The sequence below is a fragment of the Haliotis rubra genome, unplaced genomic scaffold, assembly GCF_003918875.1.
Source record: "Haliotis rubra isolate DU_JTF1 unplaced genomic scaffold, ASM391887v1 Scf1228, whole genome shotgun sequence".
In the NCBI taxonomy this organism is placed as follows: domain Eukaryota; kingdom Metazoa; phylum Mollusca; class Gastropoda; order Lepetellida; family Haliotidae; genus Haliotis; species Haliotis rubra.
In genome coordinates this window covers 75,727-102,353 of record NW_025765146.1, presented here as the reverse complement: position 1 = coordinate 102,353, position 26,627 = coordinate 75,727, and the positions used below count along the sequence as shown (strand labels likewise).

At 45.2% G+C, this 26,627-nt stretch overlaps 1 protein-coding gene across 1 annotated transcript; it reads right to left on the bottom strand.

Annotated features, from left to right (window-relative positions):
- Positions 1–5,597: 5,597 nt before the first annotated feature.
- Positions 5,598–25,885, bottom strand: LOC124266021 (myosin-VIIa-like). The gene is made up of 13 exons (XM_046700831.1): positions 25,776–25,885; positions 25,343–25,404; positions 23,763–23,915; positions 23,511–23,616; positions 23,210–23,324; positions 15,619–15,705; positions 14,297–14,403; positions 10,447–10,565; positions 10,293–10,359; positions 9,786–9,902; positions 9,070–9,153; positions 8,459–8,578; positions 5,598–7,332 (listed from the first exon to the last, which is right to left on the bottom strand). The coding sequence occupies exons 1-13, from the start codon at positions 25,851–25,853 to the stop codon at positions 7,255–7,257; spliced, it is 1,293 nt and encodes a 430-aa protein (XP_046556787.1). The 5' UTR covers positions 25,854–25,885; the 3' UTR covers positions 5,598–7,254.
- Between the last annotated feature and the right edge of the window lie 742 nt (positions 25,886–26,627).

The following is a 26,627-nucleotide window of genomic DNA, read 5'->3' as shown; positions in this document are numbered from 1 at the left end:
CACAATGCTAGAGACCAATTCTGACCTGGATGTTCATGTGGCGTGGAGACAAGATCGGGTGAAGATTATATGTGTCCTAACATACTGCTTGTTGTCTCGCCGTACATGGTGGTGCGGGAATGGACATAACGAGTGTGATATACTTCAGCTGACTTGATAGCAGCCACACTTCCAACAGCGTCAAAGAATCCGTGTATTTTGTAATATCTTCAATCAACTGAAGATGACTTCAAATCTCTCTTCAAAGTAACGAGTACATTTGAAGTTATTCCTTGACATCTGTTTTGCCTTGTTATTTGCTCAAATATAAAACTATCAGCCAGACCCACCAGCAGACTAATGTTACTTGACGGGTTGATAACAGAACTGGCGGGCCTTACGGTACATTATAACGCTGGACGACGTCACTGGACGACGTATTGATGTCGACAGCTGTTGGTGTTGATGATGTAGATAACAGTTAAGCTGTGAAGTAACCGCAGCTAACGTATATATTTATAAGAATTTACATCAACATATTTCGGGGTTTTCGACGTGGAGAATACGTCTATGTCAGCCATATGCACATAGTGTTTCCGGTTTTATTATCAGATCAGAAGAAAATTGTTACTAAATTTAAATTTCGTGTTTGTTTTAATCTGAGAAAACAATCCCGGATTCGACTCTTGATAAAACGTCCAATGTCAACTTGGTTTATTCCGTCACATTTCGTCTTGCCGGGAACGCCATGTAGGTTGAGAGTGGTCTGTGGTTGTTGACTGGACATGTCTGGGATATACAAACATCTTCCACACATGTTCAGTGGGCGACAACTGAGGACTGAATGCTGGCCATGTAGTAGGGTGATGATGTAGTAGGGTGATGATGTAGTAGGGTGACGATGTAGTAGGGTGATGATGTAGTAGGGTGATGATGTAGTAGGGTGATGATGTTAACTCTCATTCTGTCTATGCCACACTCTGTTCCGCGTCAATCAAGTCTAAAATAACCTTGATTCATCCTGAAACATAGCGTTTGCCCAACGACGAGTGTTCCAACGATGAGTTTCTCGACACTACAACGACGTCTTGCAGTAATGTGACGGGCCGTCAATCATGGACGTCAGGCATGCAGGTTCCATCTGCGTAGACGATTACTACTCATCTGTCTACTCACTCCTACCTGAAGCTCTGTGAAGCTCGTCTACCATCTGAGAGTCACTTTGACAACGGTTCCGTAACTCAGTCGTTCTGATAAAACGTATGGCATCAACGTTATTTGTCTGTCGATATCGTGATTACAATCTCATACTTATTGACTGTGGAACGTCACGAAATGCAAAACTCGTTGTGAAAAGGGATAACCATTTTCTAAATCCAGACACAATCATATAACTTGATTCCCGATTAAAATTACCCCACAATGGAAACCCCCTACAATGCAATATGTTGACTGTCTCATGCTCATCATATAAGGTGTTTGAGTTATGTTCATCCGTTTATTATGCCAACAAATTTGATTGTATAGTTCTAAGTTCTGCATCAATTGAATGCATCGCGATAGTTTTTGGGTTTGGATTTGAGTTAAATTGGCGACTATAAGGCGTCCTGAAGGTGACGGACGGGACCTGAAGGTGACGGACGAGACCTGAAGATGACGGACGAGACCTGAAGGTGACGGACGGGACCTGAAGGTGACGGACGAGACCTGAAGGTGACGGCTGAGACCTGAAGGTGACGGACGGGACCTGAAGGTGACGGACGAGACCTGAAGGTGACGGCTGAGACCTGAAGGTGACGGACGGGACCTGAAGGTGACGGACGAGACCTGAAGGTGACGGGCGAGACCTGAAGGTGACGGCTGAGACCTGAAGGTGACGGACGGGACCTGAAGGTGACGGACGAGACCTGAAGATGACGGACGAGACCTGAAGGTGACGGACGGGACCTGAAGGTGAAGGACCTGACGTGACGGCTGAGAGCTGAAGATGACGGACGAGACCTGAAGGTGACGGACGGGACCTGAAGGTGACGGACGGGACCTGAAGGTGACGGCTGAGACCTGAAGGTGACGGACGGGACCTGAAGGTGACGGACGGGACCTGAAGGTGACGGCTGAGACCTGAAGATGACGGACGAGACCTGAAGGTGACGGACGGGACCTGAAGGTGACGGACGAGACCTGAAGGTGACGGACGAGACCTGAAGGTGACGGGCGAGACCTGAAGGTGACGGGCGAGACATGAAGGTGACGGACGGGACCTGAAGGTGACGGACAGGACCTGAAAAGGTGAGGACGAGACCGAAGGTGACGGACGGACCTGAAGGTGACGGACGAGACCTGAAGGTGACAGCTGAGACCGAAGGTGACGGACGGACCTGAAGATGACAGGCGAGACCTGAAGGTGACGGGCGAGACATGAAGGTGACGGCTGAGACCTGAAGGTGACGGACGGGACCTGAAGGTGACGGACGAGACCTGAAGATGACGGACGAGACCTGAAGGTGACGGACGGGACCTGAAGGTGACGGACGGGACCTGAAGGTGACGGACAGGACCTGAAGGTGACAGCTGAGAGCTGAAGATGACGGACAGAGACCCTGAAGGTGACGGACGGGACCTGAAGGTGACGGACAGGACCTGAAGGTGACAGCTGAGACCTGAAAGGTGACGGACAGGACCTGAAAGGTGACGGACAGGACCTGAAGGTGACGGCTGAGACCTGAAGATGACGGACGAGACCTGAAGGTGACGGGCGAGACCTGAAGGTGACGGACGAGACCTGAAGGTGACGGACGGGACCTGAAGGTGACGGACGAGACCTGAAGGTGACGGACGAGACCTGAAGGTGACAGGCGAGACCTGAAGGTGACGGGCGAGACATGAAATGTGACGGACGGGACCTGAAAAGGTGACGGACGGGACCTGAAGGTGACGGACGACGAGACCTGAAGATGACGGACGAGACCTGAAGGTGACGGGCGAGACATGAAGGTGACGGCTGAGACCTGAAGGTGACGGACGGGACCTGAAGGTGACGGACGGGACCTGAAGGTGACGGCTGCGACCTGAAGGTGACGGGCGAGACATGAAGGTGACGGCTGAGACATGAAAGTGACGGCTGAGACCTGAAGGTGACGGACGGGACCTGAAGGTGTTTTACGCCTCTTTCAACAGTCCTCCACGGCGTGTCAGCTGATGTAGGAAGAAACTCCTAAGTACTGAAGGCCCGACGTTTACCACTCTGGTGAAGCCCACGATCTTGGGTATGGTGGCGACAAAGCAAAAACCATAATCAGTATGAATGTGAGAATCGGAGCCGCGACCATGGATTCTAACACGACAAACGCTATACAACAAACTGCGGCGTCTTGGACGATATTCCCTCCCCCGTTTCACACAATAACAGTGCTTGTCTCGTTACAGTCAAGGACGTGGTTGTGCTCTGTTTGTTGCGGATAACGGGCCGATGTTGTTGCGCTCTTCAACCAGGAAGTTGTACAGGTTGAGTGTTAATAATAGAAGTGACTCAGAGTAGATCTGAAGTGAGCGGTGTTTTTTATTCGTTTTCGTCAGTCGACTGTGAGCCAATGACTGAGTCGACATGTCATCTTACATTATCCCCTTCGAAAAACCAATATCACGCGCAATCCAGACAAGTTGACTTCCGCGAATCTCCCTTTCACAGATAATAATTACTCATCAAACAAACTCTTCACTCAGCGTGAAACTGATAAATCAACGTTCACAGCCCTCATTGTAGGGAAAAACTGAATAAGCAGAAAACCCGCGTTGTGGGGAAAAACCTACTGAACTGACAACTGTTTATATTTCCCGGTGTAATAGCCGTTTGGTATAGTGAGTAAGTACATGGGGATTTAACTCAATGTACTCATGTCATGACGCTGCCCTAAACCCAGTGACCTAGGTACAAGTCGATCATTTGATGGTACTACTGATATATATTGACCGCCTCCGTGGTGTAGTGGTTAGAGCGTCCGCCCGGAGAGCGAAAGGTCGCGGGTTCGATCCCCGACAGCGTCATACCAAAAGACGTTAAAATATGATACTTGTTGGTCCCTGCCTGTCGCTCGGCATTAATTGGTACATCAAGGACTGGTCGGCTTGGAGTCAGTATAATGTGTCTGTGTGAGGTATTCATGCTTCACTGCGGCATGGTATCTCAGTGGGCTAGTACTATAAAACCAGCTTAAGTCTGGGCTAGCACAAGCAGCCGCACATACACATACACACGCCTGCCCGTCGTCATATGAGCGAAATATTCTCAAGCACGACGCTAAACCCAATTTCACCTCACCTCATTACTGATATATAGCCTGCACTCATGGTCCGAAGGCATAATCAATATCCATAAAAAAGCGCTACTCTCTCAATAGTTTCCATGGAACTATTAGAAGGAATATCTTTCTTCACCCTATCCTTTGAAATTTTGTACCCGTCAGTGACGTCATCCCACTGTCCTGTTATTGTATACATCTCATGAAATACGGAACTTGTGCTAAATATAAATTCCTCAGACTTCACAAAAAAAACACATTTGGTTTTATAAAAATCTTCGTACCTGTGGTGAGTGAGCCGCAAGGCAACAAAGTCGCCGTTTTAAGAATTTCTTTTTCAAGTTCATGTGGGCCAGCATACGTCTGTAACATTTAGTTGGTGGAAATATAAATGTTGATTTCAAGTTGTTTCAGGTTTTCGTTAGGTTTACAGGTCTTCTATGAGATTCAAAATCCGAGGATGAGATATTTGTATCTTTCATGTACAAATGCCCACCACCAGATGTTTCTGTCCGTTTTGATTGATGTGCAATGTTCCTGAGTAGGTTCAGGGAGACTATAAGTTGTTGTAGATATCCCTGGTAGGTTAGGGGCGAGTTTGAATATCAAATTTGTGTAGAATGAGTGATTTGAGTTCAGCAGCTTCAAACGGTATTGCAGTGATATCACAGTAAGTCAGCAAGATGTGAAGGAGAGCCTGAAGTGATACAGTACATGGACCTTTACGACTCTAGTGAGTGAGTGAGTTTAGTTTTACACCGCACTCAGCAATATTCCAGCTATATGGCGGCGGTCTGTAAATAATCCAGTCTGGACCAGACAAACCAGTGATCAACAGCATAAGCATCGACCTGCACAATTGGGAACCGATGACATGTGTCAACCAAGCCAGCAATCCTGACCACCGATCCCGCGACTCTAGTGTAACCTACTAGCACAGGTTTGAGTGTTGACTAACCAGGGAACATAATCAGAGCAGGCCAGGATTTGAACCCACTTGGCCTATAGCATGTCTGAGAAATGCAACTCTGCGTATTGAACAGCTGTGGCTTAGAAGACATTGCCACCCATGTGTGTATATTTTGTGTGTTGGTTGTTAGACGGCACACTCAGTAATATGACACTAGTTCAAATATTCAAGCCAGGACCAGACAATCCAGTGACTTAATCCGATCATCCATCAGTGAAATTGGGATATGATGACGTTTGACCACCTGATCTGCTTGCGACAAGTATCAGTTGCTTAAGACCTGGATCTTGACAGGTCGGTCTCATCCATGTGTGGATAACAGGCTACAGGAAGAAACTACAGAACATGTGTATCATCTGAATACTTTATAGTCATATGCATACGAAAATATACTTTAGGCATATTGCAAAAATTGTACTGCAAAAGGGACAGCCAGGTGAAAAATTAATATTACAAAAGTAAACATGTGAATATGAGTAAAAACGAATCTGCATGATATAGTGCACATGACATTACCATAATATACACAGAGAAGATTATAAGTTACAAGGGGATAACACTCACTCGTATGGTTAACATTTAATTATACAAAAATACATTTTGAATGTATATCTGATTACACTGCAGTTAGTTCATTTTTCAGATTTGAAAACTAACATCTATTGCATACTACCGTACAAAGAGTTAAATCATCTGTATACTGTATACTTAACATACAAACTGCCAGCCCTAGCTATGGTTGTTAATCAGCCATGGTTTTTGTTCGGGCACTTGACAGAGTCATGTGATGTAAAGGTGACCAGTCTGGGAGCTATCTTTCAGAGCAGGTCTGGGACACCAAGGCATCTGTTGCCAAATGGGTTTTTCCCTGCCAAAGACACTACAATGTAGGACTATATGTTACATTAGAAATAAGGCCAGGTATCCAAGTATCTAGATCTATCTGCCACTACCTGTGAGATACAGTTTATACACAACCCGGAGGTTTGTTTCGGGACCACTACTATGAGACCAGTACTGTTACAAAATACATACAGCGTGTATTATGTGCCAGTGAGACCTAGACGGAATGCTATAACCTCCTCCTCATCTACACGGAGCTGTTCTTCCTCCCCTCCACCCTCACTCCGCTTAAACTCCTCATGTCATAGATAGTACCTACTTTTAGCAATGGTAACCCTTAAGAGCCCATAAGCTATTTCACTCAAAGGCATCATCCCTTAAAGTGGGCAATTCCATACGCTTTTGAAGCAAATGTTACAAAATATCTGAAACACATCTGACACCAATGTCCAGCACAGTGAATATTGTGGCCATGGTATCCTGTGGTAATGACCAGGTGCTGACACAACACACAGTTGGCCCACGGGCCCATCAGTCTCAAGGCTGACAGACACCGACAGTCATCCACAGGTAACACAAGGTTGGCCTGCAGCAATTTACAATGTGGAGCAAGCTGAGCATATCATTCACTTATATCAAAAGGTAAAAGCAAATGAATGAACAAATTCAAGCCAAACGGAATGTCACATATATATATGTATATATATATAGGTACATAAACATAAATGTTTAATAATAATTGTATACATAAATAGTGTAAATCAAAAATATAACAATAAAAATACAACAGGAATGGTCAGACATTTGTCCTAACATTTCTCTCTCTCCCCTGCCTTAGTCTGCATAGACAGGCAGAGCTGGGTGGGAACAACTGCACTCTCTTGAGTAGAACACATATAGGACTGCATAAACATAGGAGTCTCTGGACCCTGCATATAAACACATATGGAGCATGATCGGTGAGCAAAGTTCTCATCACAATGTGCTGATGTACATCGGAATGATGACTCTCCAGCACAATACATCTGAGGGCCCTCCGGAGGCTGCGTGGGCAGCTAGAGCAAGCCTGTATCCAGCAGTATTGGGTCTGCTGACTCATTCATGTGGCAATGTGGTGTGTTTGAAAGTTGGTGGTGATGGCTGTCGGGGTGGTGTGTACGGCCTCTACTGCCGCTTCGGTCTGTTCATGGTGGTCAGCATCAAACTGATGTAGGAGGTGAGCAGGTCGTCCATCTTGTAGCCCTGCAACATCACACACAGTATTACTGGTGACTCAGCGGCAGGAGTGGGTGACTTGCCACATGAGTAGTTAGTTCTACACAGGCAATATTGTAGTAGTACATCACAAGTTTTTCACAAGCAAACCAGATGGTGACTGTAGGAGCAATGCCCAATCTTGTGAGGTGTAAGCAGTCACAGCTGTCGCTAGCTCATCAACATGTTAGTCACCTCACACTGCTGGGTCCAGGTACAAACCTAGTACCGCTTTCTGACACCTTCACAAACTGTTACATTCTGCTTTCATAAATTCTGACAATTTGTTCGGGTGGTGCAAACCTTGTATGTGTACAGCTTTCTGACACCTTCACAAACTGTTACATTCTGCTTTCATAAATTCTGACAATTTGTTCGGGTGGTGCAAACCTTGTATGTGTACACCTTTCTGACACCTTCACAAACTGTTACATTCTGCTTTCATAAATTCTGACAATTTGTTCGGGTGGTGCAAACCTTGAATGTGTACGGCTTTCTGACACCTTCACAAACTGTTACATTCTGCTTTCATAAATTCTGACAATTTGCTAGGTTGGTGCAAACCTTGTATGTGTACCGCTTTCTGACACCTTCACAAACTGTTACATTCTGCTTTCATAAATTCTGACAATTTGTTAGGGTGGTGCAAACCTTGTATGTGTACAGCTTTCTTACACCTTCATAAACTGTTACATTCTGCTTTCATAAATTCTGACAATTTGCTAGGGTGGTGCAAACCCTTGTATGTGTACAGCTTTCTTACACCTTCACAAACTGTTACATTCTGCTTTCATAAATTCTGACAATTTGTTAGGGTGGTGCAAACCTTGTATGTGTACCGCTTTCTGACACCTTCACAAGCTGTTACATTCTGCTTTCATAAATTCTGACAATTTATTAGGGTGGTGCAAGCCTTGTATGTGTACAGCTTTCTGACACCTTCATAAACTGTTACATTCTGCTTTCATAAATTCTGACAATTTGTTAGGGTGGTGCAAACCTTGTATGTGTACAGCTTTCCCACACCTTCACAAACTGATACACACTAATCACACAGGATGTCAACATGGGAAGCTAATACAGTCAGTGTCAGCAAAGAATGTTAATGACTCACCAGTGATGTCTCACACAACAGCTTGCTGCCACGCACCAGGTTGCCGATGGTCATGTGGAAGTAGGTGTTACCACTGCTCCAGTTGGAGATCTTGGTGAAAGGATGGGTGGCAAGGATCTCCTGGCAAACACAAACATCCGTGTGTCAGTAATGTCTTGTCTGTTGTGGTAATGTCCAGGGATACCATGACGAGAATGTGTGTTCCTCAAGTCTCAGTGTACACACTCTTGACATTCATATTGACTATTAACGCCAGGGTACCAGAAGCATTGACTGCTACGACTGAGATGAAGCCATTTTGAAAGTACGTGGCTGAAAATTGTTTTTTCATTGCAGGAAATAGGTACCAATTTTTTTCTATCAATAAAATAAGGTGTATTAAAATGAAATATGTGTTTGCAGACATTGTTAAATGTGGGAGATTTATTAAATCAACTATATGAAAGGTAGATTCCTTGAAGTATACATAATTTTGAGTGGGCTATGGCCTGACCAGTATACTGTCCTGCATTCATGAATCTGTGGTCAGCTTACCGCCTTCCACTGCTGAAGGAATTATACCAATCTGCTGATGTAAGTCCTCCAGTGTGTTGATGAATAGTGGTACGTACCTTGCTATGGGGGTGGATGAGGTTCACACCACTCTTGTTGATGGCGATAAGCAGGATCTCAGGGTAATTGGGCTCTGTTGTTTGCTGTGCAGGAAATAATCATTGGCCCTTATCAAGCATCCAAAATACATGGGATTAACTTGGGTCTGTCTAAGTTTGAGTAATTGGTGACCTCAGCATTAGATTTTTGGGGGTACATGACATGAATATGGCTGCTCTGAGTGGCATTTTAGAAGTTGGAAGTCAGATAATATGGATGACAACGTCTTTTATTCTAGAGCACAATGTTTCGATACAGGTTCTTGTATTGTTTTCATACTTGAAAACGATACAAGAACCTGTATTGAAATGTCATGCTCTAGAATAAAAGAAGTTGTCATCCAGATATATATACTTGTTCTATCTATATGAATATAGCTGGGTACTGAGGGGAGAACATTTCAAAGAACATTATTTGTGCCCTTTCTTGATGAAAGTCTCATATTGTCAACCTGATCATGCAATCAAGAACAACGTTGATAAATTTAGTGATTCAAGCAGACATGTTAATTAATTTTTGTTTGCATCATAAAATATTCACATCAAATTTCACTTTGCATGCAGGAACCAATACTGTGTCTGGTAAATTCCGATACATAAGTGGTAAGTCATTGATAACAGGCATCACAACACATCCATTGCCTAGGCATCTAAAACCTGAATATTCTGGAGTTTACCTTGACTTCAAAGAATGCTGATCCAAATGTTGGCCACTTAAAGATGATCTTGAGGAACTCCACCTTGGCATCTTCCTGGCTTTTGCCAGCATCTCTGTTGTATGCAGCCACTATCGCCTGCAGCAGTCACGATTGGGCTCTAACTACAGAGATTGGTGAATAGGGAACCATGGTCACAAACAGTGGGCTCTAACTACAGAGATTGGTGAATAGGGAACCACGGACACAAACAGTGGGCTCTAACTACAGAGATTGGTGAATAGGGAACCATGGTCACAAACAGTGGGCTCTACCTACAGAGATTGGTGGATAGGGAATCATGGTCACAAATAGTGGCACAGTTGGGCTCTAATCAGAGATGGGTGATTACGAGGCCATGATCACAAACAGTGGCACAGTTGGGCTCTAACCAGAGATTGGTGAACAGAGATTAGTGAACAGGAGACCATGGTCATAACAGACTTTCTATTACAAAGCAAAGCACATGAAACTACAGAAACCACTTACCCTTTTCCAGTCTTCAGGTGACTGAGCTTTAACCATATCTTGTGGTAGGAATTCACGCAATGCTCTCCTGCAAAATAGGGGCATATACCAATGATTGTCTATGTCAAAACACATCCTGTAACACAATACCCGAGAGTAACTGGTGAATACTCACACCAACGTTTGCAGTTCCTTCTTGCTCTCTCCATACTTGACCCTGTATATGAGAGCACCCAGGATTGCTGCTTCCTCCTTGCTGCACCGGTGGTAGCCACGCAGCAGTTTCGGCAGCTCCTACAACACAGAACAGGGCTAGATGCAGGAAACAGGGCTAAATACAGGAACACAGGCTACATACGGAAAACAGGGCTACATACAGGAAACAGGGCTACATGCAGGAACTTGGGTTAGATGCAGGAAACAGGGCTACATACAGGAACCTGGGTTAGATGCAGGAGACAGGGCTACATGCAGGAAACAGGGCTAGATACAGGAAACAGGGCTACATGCAGGAAACAGGGCTAGATACAGGAAACAGGGCTAGATACAGGAAACAGGGCTAGATACAGGAAACAGGGCTACATACAGGAAACAGGGCTAGATACAGGAAACAGGGCTACATGCAGGAAACAGGGCTAGATACAGGAAACAGGGCTAGATACAGGAAACAGGGCTACATACAGGAAACAGGGCTAGATGCAGGAAACAAAGCTAGATGAAGGGAAACAGGGCTACATACAGGAAACAGGGCTAGATACAGGAAACAGGGCTACATACAGGAAACAGGGCTACATACATGAACCTGGGTTAGATGCAGGAAACAGGGCTAGATACAAGAAACAGGGCTAGATACAGGAAACAGGGCTAGATACAGGAACCCAGGCTACATACAGGAAACAGGGCTAGATACAGGAAACAGGGTTACATACAGGAAACAGGGCTACATACAGGAAACAGGGCTACATACAGGAAACAGGGCTAGATACAGGAAACAGGGCTAGATGAAGGAAACAGGGCTAGATGCAGGAAACAGGGCTAGATACATGGAAACATGGCTACATACAGGAAACAGGGCTAGATGCAGGAAACAGGGCTAGATAAAGGAAACAGGGCTACATACAGGAACAGGGCTAGATACAGGAAACAGGGCTAGATACAAGCAACTGGGCTACATACAAGAAACAGGGCTACATACAGGAAACAGGGCTACATACAGGAGACAGGGCTAGATGCAGGAAACAGGGCTACATACAGGAAACAGGGCTACATACAGGAAACAGGGCTACATACAGGAAACCGGGCTACATACAGGAACCTGGGTTAGATACAGCAGCAGGGCTAGATACAAGAAACAGGGCTAGATACAGGAAACAGGGCTAGATGCAGGAAACAGGGCTAGATGCAGGAAACAGGGCTAGATACAGGAAACAGGGCTAGATACAAGAAACTGGGCTACATACAAGAAACAGGGCTACATACAAGAAACAGGGCTACATACAGGAAACAGGGCTACATACAGGAAACAGGGTTATATGCAGGAAACAGGGCTACATACAGGAAACAGGGCTAGATACAGGAACCTGGGTTAGATGCAGGAAACAGGGCTAGATACAAGAAACAGGGCTAGATACAGGAAACAGGGCTAGATGCAGGAAACAGTGCTAGATACAGGAAACAGGGCTAGATACAGGAAACAGGGCTAGATGCAGGAAACAGGGCTAGATGCAGGAAACAGGGCTACATACAAGAAACAGGGCTAAATACAGGAAACAGGGCTAAATACAGGAACCCGGGCTACATACAGGAACCTGGGCTACATACAGGAAACAGGGCTACATGCAGGAACCTGGGCTACATGCAGGAACCTGGGTTAGATGCAGGAAACAGGGCTACATACAGGAACCTGGGTTAGATGTAGGAAACAGGGCTACATGCAGGAACCTGGGTTAGATGCAGGAGACAGGGCTAGATGCAGGAAACAGGCTAGATACAGGAAACAGGGCTAGATGCAGGAAACTTGGCTACATACAAGAAACAGGGCTACATACAAGAAACAGGGCTACATACAGGAAACAGGGCTAGATACAGGAAACAGGGTTATATGCAGGAAACAGGGCTGCATACAGGAAACAGGGCTACATACAGGAACCTGGGTTAGATGCAGGAAACAGGGCTAGATACAAGAAACAGGGCTAGATACAGGAAACAGGGCTAGATGCAGGAAACAGGGCTAGATACAGGAAACAGGGCTAGATGCAGGAAACAGGGCTAGATGCAGGAAACAGGGCTACATACAAGAAACAGGGCTAAATACAGGAAACAGGGCTAAATACAGGAACCAGGGCTACATACAGGAACCTGGGCTACATACAGGAAACAGGGCTACATGCAAGAACCTGGGCTACATGCAGGAACCTGGGTTAGATGCAGGAAACAGGGCTACATACAGGAACCTGGGTTAGATGTAGGAAACAGGGCTACATGCAGGAACCTGGGTTAGATGCAGGAGACAGGGCTAGATGCAGGAAACAGGCTAGATACAGGAAACAGGGCTAGATGCAGGAAACAGGGCTAGATACAGGAAACAGGGCTACATACAGGGACCTGGGTTAGATGCAGAAAACAGGACTAGATACAGGAACCTGGGTTAGATGCAGAAAACAGGGTTAGATGCATGGTGATATACAGAGAGAACGCTAAAGGCACAATGATATACAGGAGAGTGGGTTAATGGCACAATTAAATAAAGGAGAGACGGCTAGATACATGCAATGTACAGGAGAGAGCGCTGGAGACATGGCGATATACAAGAGAGATAGCTTGAGGCATGGCGATATACAGGAGAGAGGGCTTGAGGCATGGCAATATACAGGAGAGAGGGCTAGAGGCATGGTGATATACAGGAGAGAGGGCTAGAGACATGGCGATATACAGGAGAGAGGGCTTGAGGCATAGCAATATACAGGAGAGAGGGCTTGAGGCATGGCAATATACAGGAGAGAGGGCTTGAGGCATGGTGATATACAGGAGAGAGGGCTAGTGACATGGCGATATACAGGAGAGAGGGCTTGAGGCATAGCAATATACAGGAGAGAGGGCTTGAGGCATGGCAATATACAGGAGAGAGGGCTAGAGGCATGGTGATATACAGGAGAGAGGGATAGTGACATGGCGATATACAGGAGAGAGGGCTTGAGGCATGGCAATATACAGGAGAGAGGGCTTGAGGCATGGTGATATACAGGAGAGAGGGCTAGAGACATGGCGATATACAGGAGAGAGGGCTTGAGGCATAGCGCTATAGAGGAGAGAGGGCTAGAGACATGGCTGAATACAGGCACCAGGGTTTGATGCAATGTTACCCAGGAAACAGGGCTCTCTATACATTACTACATACAGCAAATAGAGCTGAACAGGGCTAGAAACATGGCAAAACACAGAAACCAAGGCTAGATACATGGCTAAACACAGAAAACAGGGCTAGATACATGGCTAAAGACAGAAAACAGGGCTAGATACATGACTTAAACACAGAAAACAGGGCTAGATACATGGCTAAAGACAGAAAACAGGGCTAGATACATGACTAAACACAGAAAACAGGGCTAGATACATGGCTAAACACAGAAAACAGGGCTAGATACATGGTTAAAGACAGAAAACAGGGCTAGATACATGGCTAAACACAGAAAACAGGGCTAGATACATGACTAAACACAGAAAACAGGGCTAGATACATGGCTAAACACAGAAAACAGGACTAGATACATGGCTAAACACAGAAAACAGGGCTAGATACATGACTAAACACAGAAAACAGGACTAGATACATGGCTAAACACAGAAAACAGGGCTAAATACTGGAAACTGGGAGAAATACAGAAAGGAGGGCGAGATGCAAAGTTGTCCAAGAAAACAGGGCTCTATATTACATGACTACATACAGCATGCAGGGCTTAATACAGGAATCAGTCCCACTGACGAGTAGGGACCACAAATGTCGTAAGGACATCTTTTCATCCTACCTGGTGGTAGTGGAAGATCAAGTCAGCGTTGATGTCTTTGCCGGGCACTGTGTTGGTCCACAGCTTCTTCATAAAGAACACCTGGTATGTAAACTGTGGGACAGCACCTGTAGCAGGCAACAACTGGGCAACTCAGGCTTCTCTCCTTGGGTATATACTCACAGGAGCTCTCACACACTAAACACTAACATCTGTCTAAACAAGCTGGATTACTCTAACATTATGTGTGTAACGCATTACTTCTGTGCAACACAATCAGAAACCACAAAAACATAAGAATAACAACATACTTTACCAAACATTGTAACAGAAAAATAGATGTTCATTTCAGACAGGCAATCTTATTGATTAAACATTCATTTTTTGGAAGAAAATGTTTATTTCTATTGTTTGGATATTTTTAGCAGTTTTGTTTGAATGAATATGCTAACAAAGTTGGTAATGTACTACTTTTGCCAGTTAGAATGCCCAACCGTAATCACCCTCATCGCTTGTGGTGTTTTGAAGTTGACACTCAGGATGGAGTGAGTTTATTGTGATGAGACAAAACAGTAACTTAGTGCCGTCATTACAGACCTTCCCATGGTGTCTTAAGGCAGGGAGTGCTTGTTTACTTCCAGTCTTATGAGTGAGTGAGTATGGTTCTACGCCACTTTTAGCAATATTCCAGCAACATCAAGGCAGGGGACACCAGAAAAGGGCTTCACACATTGTACCAATGTATCGAATCGGACACAGGTCTTCGGCGTGACAAGCGAACGCTTTAACCAGTAGGCTAAACCACCGCCCCTCAGTCTTATGAGCATAACTTACATCAACTATCAAGTCAGAGAATACATGTAAACAACAGGTGATGTTTCCTTTCCCTAAGATCCTTACAAAACATCAAACTTCAAAGATACTTGACACCTTAGTTCAAGTTGGTTTTAATATTGCCAGAATAAGGAATGCAGGACATATATCAGACACTTAACTGAGTGAGTGAGTTTAGTTTAGTTTTACGCCGCACTCAGCAATATTCCAGCTATATGGCGGCGGTCTGTAAATTATCAAGTCTGGACCCAACAATCCAGTGATCAATAGCATGAGCATCGATCTACACAACTGGGATACAATGACATGTGTCAACCAAGTCAGCGAGCCTGATCACCTGATCCTGTTAGTCGCCTCTTACGACAAGAATGGGTTACTGAAGATCAATTCTTTCCCGGATCTTCACAAGTCCACAGTTAACTGAAATATCCCCGAATGTTAATGTGTGGTCAATAACAAGCTGGTATATCCTGGAGCCTGATGGTCAGTGAGGAGCAGGACCTACTCACCATCCCTGGATGGCCGTGCCTTTCTGATCCCGTCAGTCAGATAACGCACAAAGTCAAAGAAGAAATCTCCCTCAGGAACACTAATAACTGCAATGTTGAAACTTAAATATGAACATTTATCACACAAATGTAATTTTTCCAGTAAAATTAATATTATTATACTTATCCTGACTCATGATCTTTTGCTTATCTCCCTTTCCCTTACGAATGGTTGTGGAACACTTGAATCCCTTGAAGTTCCCGAAGCGGACGTAAACATACACTCACCCACGAGTTATTATAGGATATTTATATAGCGCACATATCCAGGCAACTAGTGCATGCTCAAGGCGCTGGTATTTTCCCCTCGATCATTGGATGTCAATCTCAACGGCACATCGTATTATCAATCTCAACTCCCTGGGGGAGTATACAACTCTTGCAGCCACTAGGCGCACCGAGTTATTGTGGCCTTCTCATCCTAACGAGGTACCCATTCACAGCTGGGTGGACTGGGACACATAGTCACAGTACTTTGTCCAAGTTCACTGCACGTTGCTGTACCCGCAACTAGGTGTTTGCACGTATTCATGTGGCCACCATCTGGTCATATACCAACGGATTCGTGGGTTCTTTTAAGTGCACAGGGATGTGTACTGTACACTAGGGGTTGTGACAACACTGAAAGAGTCTGCACAGAAAGTTGACTCCAAGGTTTTTTACACCCGGTCACAGGTGGGCTCGATCCCGGCACCTCAACCTCGCTGGATCACTAGCCTGGCGTCTTAGCCAGCTCGCCCACCGCGCCCCTTAAGGTACCTACCTTTTCCCGCGTAAACAGTCATGTGACCAGCCTTACCTGTCACTCTCTCCTGATTTTTCTGCCCAAGCACTTGGATCTACTATGAAATCCGAAGTGTTTCCAGCGGGGAGGTCGGGAGGGCTTGACCTCATGAGTCAGGATAAGTATAAAAAATATCAATTTTACTTGAAAAATTACATATGTTTTCTTATCCTGACTCATGATCTTTTGCTTATAGAATCCGACGGATTGGTGGTGGGTCAGGCCACTTCCTGGATTCATCAGCTGTCCTTTAAATACGTCCGGTATCCCCCACATGGGAACTGCGTAGCAGCATTTCCGATATCCTATTCTTCCAACTTCCGTTATAACTCGGGGGGACAACTTCTTGTCTTACCTCCATCTCAGACAAATTGAATCATCTTGATTCATGTGGCTTCAGATAAACTAGTATCTTCTTACTACTAGATATCTTATAACAACCCATAGATTATGATAAGATCTTTATCATAAATGAGTTGCGACCCCTTCACGTACAGGTAAGACCTTTACCCGTACAGGATCTTTAATCACTCATGCTAGTCTGTCCTAGACTGTGTGCATGGACTTTCAAACTAATACTTTTCCTTAGTAAAAGTTATCAACAAGTCAACGTGATAAAGGGTGAGATTTTCCAACTCAGCGCCTTTGAGGAACCGTTAGTTGCTGTGCTGCAACGAGAGGCCCGAATTGGTGAATGCCTGAGACGTCTTCAGTGGCTATGTCTCCGAGGTAGTGGTTGGCAAACACTGTGTCCGACTGCCAAAAGCAGCCCTCCATAATTGCTGATATAGAGCAATGTCCATGCAGAGCTAGTGTTGACGCCAGTGCTCTGACTTCGTGTTGGTTGGAAGCTCTAGGAAGTTCTAGTCCTGCTGCTTTATAGGCTCTCATCTAGAACGATATCGTCGTTCTTGAGACTTCTACTGATGTCTCTGTGGATAATGGGATGAACAGGCGCTTGAATTTTCGTCTCCTTGTCTTAGTCTTTTGAAGATATATCTTCAGGGCTCTGACCGGAGACAAGGATAGGTCCTCTATATCCTCTAGTCCGAGGATTGTAGATAGCGCTGGTACGTGGAACTGTCTATCTGGTTGACCTGGTAGTTGGTTCTTGGCAATGAAGTCACATCTAAGTCCTAGATGAACTGCAGCATGTTGCCCCGTGTCGAATCTGGTTCGACCAAAGTCCAGCGTATGTATTTCTGATATCCGAGCTGCCGTGGCTAGCGCAAGCAGGAACAGAGTCTTCTGTGTGAGCAGCTCGAAGGTAGTCTGATCTAGAGGTTCGTAGGCATCAACTGGTAAGATGATGTAGAATTACATTCAGATCCCAGGCCGGAGCTCTAAACTTCTTTTGCTGGTCTTCCAGTTTAAAAGATCTCAGCAGAGCAAGTAATTCTGGTACTTTCGTCAACTTGATGCCTGTTTTCATGGTAATCACTGTACTGATGGCAGCAAGGTATGTAGATAATGTCGGACCTTTCAGATGTCTAGTCTGTCTAAGATGACACAGGTATTCCGCCACTTGAGGATGAGTAGCTTTCATAGCAATGAAGCCTTTCCGCCTTGCATAAGTCTCAAACTTCAGCCACTTGTCATCATACAGGTTACGAGTAGATATGCGTAACGCTAGCGTTACTGCCTTGGCTGCCCTGGCTAAGTATCCTCTTTTCTTCAAACATGTTTTGATATCGTCCAGTGTTGGGTTCCCGTGGACTTGCTTGGTGTGCGGATGTATGAGTAGGTTCGGCCAATCTGGTAACTTGATTGTTGGACTTCCGAGATCTTCTATTAGGTCTAGGAACCATACTCTCCCTGGCCAGTAAGGCGCGACCAAAGTCAGTTGTAGCGCCTGTGTCTGTTTGATCTTCAACAGTATTTTCGGTAGTAATATCAGTTGTGGAAACGCATAAGCGTTTAGTCCTTCCCATGATATCTTCGGTGCATCTGTTGCCCAGGCTTGAGGATCTGGAACTGGTGAGACAAACGTCTCTAGTTGTTTGTTGACCCTCGTTGCAAACAGGTCTATGCATGGGGATCCTATTTCCATTATGATGAGCCGAAATGCTTCTGGATGGAGCATCCATTCAATAGGTGACGGGTGCAGTGGTCGGGAGAGAGCTTCTGCAAGCACGTTCTTGGCTCTTGGTATGTGACACGCCTTTATCCAGATGTTTGCCTCCTCCATGATGTCAAACAACTGGAATGTGAGCTGTAGTAGGCTTGGTGATCTTGTAGATCCTTGCCGATATATGAAGAATGCCACAGTAGAGTTGTCCGTGTGGACCATCAGCATTCGGTTGATAAGCGAGCTCGACCATAGTTGTAAGGCGTTGATCACAGCTTTCATCTCCAGCAGATTGATGTGAAGATGCTGCTCTGCTTTGGACCACTTCCTTGATGCAACTTGATTGTTGAGATGTGCACCCCAACCTTGTATCGATGCGTCTACGCAGAGATGTGTGTCGAAGGCCGGCTCTTGTAAATAGGTCCCTCCGCAGACGTTCGACCTGTGGGTCCACCAAAGTAGGTACCTCTTAAGATTGTCTGGCAGCAAGATAGGGTCGACGCTGTCCAGATGTTTTGTCAGGAACCATAGCAGCGGCCTTAGTTGTAACGTTCCTGTGCGAGTCAAGTCCTGCGCTGAGGTTAGTAGACTGAGTAGACATTGCCATGTTCGTAGTGTTAACGGAGAGATGACTGCTTGTGAAATCATGGCTTGTATCTTGACCCAATAATCTTCTGGGACCACAATTCGATTCTGTGTTGTGATAATTCTTATTCCCAGCAATTGAAGATCTTGTTTGATTCTAACTCCAACTTCATCAGGTTCACTAGCCATCCTAGTTGCGTGAGCAAATTAATTGTGAAGTTCAGCTGCTGTCTGAGTTGATTGGCACTTTGAAGAACCTGTATGCTGTCGTCCAAATGACCGGCACTACGTAGACCTCGATGCTGCAGATAGGTGCCAATAGGCTTGGTTATTCGTATGAAAAATCATAGAGCCGATGATATTCCAAACGGTAGGACGCTCCATTGGAAGTGCTAAACTCTGATTGCAGTGATGATACATCATTCTTCCCCTTTTATGCGCAGGCGATCTGTGTTGGTCAGCATACATCGAAGCGTTGTCTATTTATAGCAAGGCTGGCTCCAGTGTAGCATCGCAGGGGACAGGTACTCATACCGACTTTTATCAGCGACAACTTCCAGAATAAACATTGTTTATTCTGCTGTCAAGGCTAGACATCTATTAGATTCCCATGATGACAACAGGCCGTAGTTGTATACTGTTTCCAAGGCTGCCGATGAAATATTCCCCGTACCACGGGTTTGTTTACAAATCAGAAAACATGCTGGAGCCTGCTCTGTCAGTGGGAGGCGTTGTCTGACATGGACCAATCAGCTTCCAAGCATGACGTCACCGGTGTTGTAGCAAGTTGGCCTCCATAAAATCTGATGCAATTAGTTGGTTGAGTAAAAGCGCGCATAATTCTACGCCGCACATATAACCCTCTTGAATAAGGGTTGCTCCAAGTGTAAATTCTTGTTTGGTGATATAAATCACTTATTCCCAGCATGACGAAGGAGGCTGTCGAGACGTATGTCTGTATGGATCTTGAAGAAATACCAATGTTGAATCTAGTTGATAGGATATATAATCCTAATCCCCATGCTGAGTGACGAGTGTTAATAATATCATCTGTGCGTCTGTTCAAGGATACTTGAAGGCATTGTTAACCTTAAGCCCTTTACAAAGGTCGCCTTGAGGTTCTCCAGTACTTGAGATATCGGCTTCATAGGTGATATCATATTGGAGTCAAAGTTATCAGCATATATGCAGTACGTCTCTGTTGGGTTGGAGTGAGTGAGTGAACTACAATATCCACAGGCCATCTGCTACCCCGTATAAGACCTCAACATCCGTATAGATGAAGGGATTCCTATCATCAAGTAGGTTGTCATCCGAAACTGAACTTATACAGGTATAAGGTTTGTGCAGGTTGTAGAGTTGTGCAGGCTGTAAACTGTAGAGATCGCACATGTTGTAAATGTTTTTGTTGAGTTTTAAACTCTGACAAAACCATCTGTTCTCATCATTGCTTCGTTTTATTCAGCCGTATGGTATTAGAGTCAACGTCAACATCCTGCCTGTTGATGCAAGGGTTTGTTAACCCTAGGGTTCACGAACCCTGTAGATGTCCGCGTTGCTGTTTTCTGCTGTTATCTGAGTTCTCGAACCTTGTATATGTCTGCAGCTTTCTCAAAGCTGTGCGTTGGTTAGAAGGTACCTTGGATATAGGTTCAATCGGAGGAATAGTCACTGAGTCAAAGTCATCATTACGCATCTTATAAGTGTAGACTTCATCTATATCTTTAGAAGGAGACTCCAAGTTCAGCAATTGGCTATCCAATCTGTTACCTCTGATTCCAGGAAGATGAAGTCTGGTTATTCATCAGTTATGTCCTGATCGGTAAAGCTATGACTCCGCAAATCATCCTTCTGCGAACCTGTATCCCTTTTCAAACCTCCCTCAGCCTTTCGCGAACTGAAAATTCCTCCCTTTGCGAACGTCTATCTTGAGAGACCTCTCTTCGCGAACCTCTATCTGTGGATTCATCTCTTCGCGAACCTCTGTGATGTGAGCCTACTCTTCGCAAACCTCTGTCGCTAGATGTATCCCTTCCCGAACCTCTGTGATGTGAGCCTTCTCTTCGCGAACGTCTGTGAGAGATTTGAGATCTCGATCTAGAACGGCTAGATGTAGGAGATGGATCCTTCGATGTTCTCGAACATTGAGATGTAGAACGGTGAGTTAGGCATCTCATGTCTTCTATCCTCCTCCAAGATGACAGAGTCGTCAGACTGTGGAGACCTTCGCAAAGGTGTACGTTCGCCTACGTAGTCTTGAGACGTAGTTCTATGAAGAGTGGGTTCGCGCAGGTCCGTGGGTTCGCACAGGTCCGTGGGTTCGCACAGGTCCATAGGTTTGCGCATGATGTCAGTACATGAGAGGCTTCGCCGAGCCTTCGCTTCTTCTTCGAACCTACGTTCCATCATCTGGTTGGTCAATCGTCTCAAATTTCACACGGATCAAGTTCTGCGTTGATTGAGGTGAGGTGAGGTGAGGTGAAATTGGGTTTAACGTCGCGCTTGAGAATATTTCGCTCATATGACGACGTGCATGCGTGTGTATGTGTATGTGTGGCTGCTTGTACTAGCCCAGACTTAAGCTGGTTTTATAGTACTATCCCACTGAGATACCATGCCGCAGTGAAGCATGAATACCCCACTCAGACACATTATACTGACTCGAGCCGACCAGTCCTTGTTGTACCCATTAATGCCGAGCGCCAGGCAGGGACCAACAAGTACCATATTTTAACGTCTTTTGGTATGACGCGGTCGGGGATCGAACCCGCGACCTTCCGCTCTCCGGGCAGACGCTCTAACCACTACACCACGGAGGCGGTCCCTGCGTTGTTTGAAGCTGCTGCGGTGTAGAAGAAGCGTTCGCGAACGCTGATGAGTTGTGTGCCTCGACTTCACTCCGTTGAGAAGTTGGTGGTACTTCGTCAAACAGCTGGCCTGCTGTGACCGTTGCAGGAGATGATCTAGTAGTTTTTGAAGTCGATTGAGTCGCCGATCTCGTAGGTACTTTTGGTAGAAGTGACGAGGGATCATCAAAAAACGTCTACTTCATGCGGAGGTAATATGTCTTCGTTGAAGGATTTCTGATGCGTTGACTTACTAGGCCGCGTAGATTTACCCTCCGATCTGGTAACATATGCTTTCTTCTGCGAAGTAGAAGACGACGACGTCTTTTTCTTAGCATGAGTCGGAGTCAACTGCGTTGTAGCCGATCTCTTCTTGGCCCACGTACCAGCAGACTGCCCCTGCAACGTACTCACCAACATAGCACCAGTATTATGAATTTCAGCAGTAGCAAGCAACATACGGTTTGCAGGCTGATCTCCTGTTTAATCAGTCGTGACTTGAGATGACTTCCTCGTCCGATCCATGAAACACTGCAAGATTTCATGAAATGTAAACAAAGTTACATAACGATGACATTATGACACAAATACAAATAATTTTTACAAAATGTTTACATATAATACATAGTAGTTATTGCCAAATCCATACACAGCGTAATTTTGAAGAATAGGACCTAAATAAAAAGGATATAATGCCGAATATGGGACTTCAGTGCTTGCCCAACCATCCACTTGGGCGAAAAGGGAGAGAGTGACAAGGAAGGCTGGTCACATGACTGTTTACGCGGGAAAAGGGAGGTAACTCGTTGGTGAGTGTATTTTTACATCCGTTTCGGGAACTTCAAGGGATTCAAATGTTCCACTACCATTCGCAAGGGAAAGGGAGATAAGCAAAATATATAATTTCATTAAACAATGTTTGGAACATTAGACTTTAAAATGAATATCAGGTATGTATAGAAAAAACAAACTTATCTCTTATTTGTGTATCACCCTTACATCAATCCATCCTAAATCATTTCTTCACATATACATATGAAATAACTCAGGACAATAAAATTCATTGATTTTCATGACAAAGGGACTTCATGGTAACCCAGGGATTCTGGAGCAGTGTATGTGCTTCATACTGTCTTCTCACAGCAGACTGCTATGTTTGATGAGGGTAAGTGTGTCCCAACCAAATAACTGGCATATACAGATGCATTCAATCCCAACCTGAACAAGAACAGATACCCTTCCCTTTATGACACAGGTTTACACACAAACCTTTATTAGCTATCTTGACAAACAAGCTGAAGCCTTCTGCAGACCGCAGGGCCAGTTTGTTGGCAATATTCTGGCAGAAATCCTTTGCTCTAGTACAGGACTCGACCTCAAATGCCTGATGTGACAAAAATCATGCACATATAACAGTTCTTATTACGGTCCATTAGGAGAGACATGTTAACATGAAAGCATACGACTTGGACTCACGGTAAAAATACAACAGATCTACACAGGAATTATTACATATGTCTCTGTTAAGTGTGGGAGTTGAGTGTTACTGAGCACTGAGGCATATCCCCACCTCGTCTGTGTCATCAGGGAAGTAGACTTTGTGCAGGATCTGCTTTGTCTTGTGCTGGATGGCCTCCACCTCCACTTGATGTGGAGGGTACTTTCTGGTGCCATTCCTGCAACACACAGCACTCATGCTCAAACAACAGAAGTCTCAGTGTCGAGATCATCAAAGAGAAAATTGTCCCCATACAAAAGTACTCAAATGGCAGCCCACGTTTATGGGAATGGAAGCAAGGCTACGTTTCTAGGTGTTTCATACCTAAGTGTCTTCTTGAGTCTGTTCATACAGTCTGGGGCAATAGAGTTTTTCCTTGTCCTGAGAAACTGCATCAGTTCCTTCAGAAGGTTTGTGCTTGGGGCGAAGCAGCCTGTAGCAAGCCACATCAGCTCATACCCCCGCTCCTCACTGGATCTGTAAGGAAATACCACATGCTGACTCTTGGCAGCCATAGCAATGTAATGTCTATAGCTGCTTGTCAGGTACTGCTGTTTTTACATTAACAGGTCACAATATTTGACCAGAACAAACGAGATATGATTGTGAATGGACTGTGGATGAGTCTACCCGAGCAATGAGTCACTGATGTACTACTCTCAGTGCCAGCCACCCCACTTAGGGTGTACAACATGACCTGTGTCGCTGCCTTGGGTTCCTAATGTGTTTATTGTTTAGCATATCAAAACTAAAACAGCTTATTTATGACAGGATATAACATGAAAACAGGTATTCTCTCTGCCATACAGAGACTCTAGCCTACCTGACTTGTAACACACAGCCCCACTCTGCCATCAGGAGACTCTGGCCTACCTGACTTGTAATACCCAACCCCCATCTGCCATGAGACCCTGGCCTACCTGACTTGTAATACCCAACCCCCCTCTGCCATGAGACCCTGGCCTACCTGACTTGTAACACACAGCCCCACTCTGCCATCAGGAGGCTCTAGCCTACCTGACTTGTAATACCCAACCCCACACTGCCATCAGGAGACTCTAGCCTACCTGACTTGTAACACCCAGCGCCCCCTCTGCCATTAGGAGACTCTAACCTACCTGACTTGTAACACCCAGCCCCCCTTTGCCATTAGGAGACTCTAGCCTACCTGACTTGTAACACCCAGCCCCCCTCTGCCATCAGGAAACTCTAACCTACCTGACTTGTAACACCCAGCCCCCCTTTGCCATTAGGAGACTCTAGCCTACCTGACTTGTAACACCCAGGCCCTTTCTGCCATCAGGGGACTTTAGCCTACCTGACTTGTAACACACACACACCCCTCCCCTCTACCATCAGGAGACCCTAGCCTACCTGACTTGTAATACCCAAGCCCCCTCTGCCATGAGGAGACCCTGGCCTACCTGACTTGTAATACCCAACCCCCCTCTGCCATCCGGAGACTCTAGCCTACCTGACTTGTAACACCCAGCCCCCCTCTGCCATCAGTAAACTCTAACCTACCTGCCTTGTAACACCCAGCCCCCCTCTGCCATTAGGAGACTCTAGCCTACCTGACTTGTAACACACACACACACACACACCCCTCCCCTCTACCATCAGGAGACCCTAGCCTACCTGACTTGTAATATCCAATCCCCCTCTGCCATCAGGAGACCCTGGCCTACCTGACTTGTAATACCCAGCCCCCCTCTGCCATGAGGAGACCCTGGCCTACCTGACTTGTAACACCCAGCCCCCTCTGCCACCTGACTTGTAATACCTAAGAGGAGACCCTGGCCTACCTGACTTGTAACACCCAGCCCCCCTCAGCCATGAGGAACCCTGGCCTACCTGCCTTGTAACACCCAGCCCCCCTCTGCCATGAGGAGACCCTGGCCTACCTGACTCGGTTGTCTGTGAGCTGCTTCGTGATCTGGCAATACACCTCATCTCGCAGGATTTCCTGCAACAAATCAGCATAGCTCTGTAGAATAATACCTCAAACTTTCAGACATCACCAGCTGTATTTGATGTTATCAATTCATTTTGAGATATAGATATCATAAGTGTCATTTACTGTTACTGTCATGGTCAGGTAATTATAAGTCGTGAGAGCCATTAAAAAGACACCAGTAAATATGTTATCATATAAAGCTGAATTTGGGATATTAACAGATTTTGTTAGATTAATTAACGATATATAAGAACAAATCAATAAATTGTATATATTCTAGTAAACAAGAGTTTAAAATTGAATAAATTGTTTATAAATCGTATATTTATACGAAAACAAGAGTTTTATGAATAATTACTTTATTGAACTTGATCACTTACGTTTCTGAGTGGAGGTTCAAATATGGCATCAGTGATTTCATTGGAGTTCCTACTCCTCTTGGATGGATGGTCACCCATGTACTTTAGGATAGGTGCTGGGGTTAAGGAAAAACATGCACACCATACACTTCATAATCTACATTTCACTGTTATTTTGTCGAGGCAACTGTAAATAGAGAAATATGCACATCTTTGAGGACAGAGGACAGTATTCCCCAGTACTCCCCGGACTGTGCTCCCTGAATAACGTAACAGAAGTCTGTGTGTTGCCTAATGTGTTACTGAGGATTGTGTTGAATGATGTGTGACAGAGGTCTGTGTGTTGCCTGATGTATTACTGGGGATTGTGTTAAATGATGTGTGACAGAGGAGTGTCTGTTGCCTTATGTATTACTAAGGATTGTGTTGAATGATGTGTGACAGAGCAGTGTGTGTTGCCTGATGTGTTATTGAGGATTGTGTTGAATGATGTGTGACAGAGGTGTCTGTGTTGCCTGATGTGTTACTGAGGATTGTGTTGAATGATGTGTAACAGAGGAGTGTCTGTTGCCTGATGTGTTACTGAGGATTGTGTTGAATGATGTTTGACAGAGGTGTCTGTGTTGCCTGATGTGTTACTGAGGATTGTGTTGAATGATGTTTGACAGAGGAGTGTGTGTTGCCTGATGTGTTACTGAGGATTGTGTTGAATGATGTGTGACAGAGGAGTGTGTGTGCTGCCTGATGTGTTACCTGATGTGTTTGAATTGTGTTGATGTGTTGACAGAGGTGTCTGTGCTGCCTGATGTGTTACTGAGTATTGTGTTGAATGATGTTTGACAGAGGAGTGTGTGTTGCCTGATGTGTTACTGA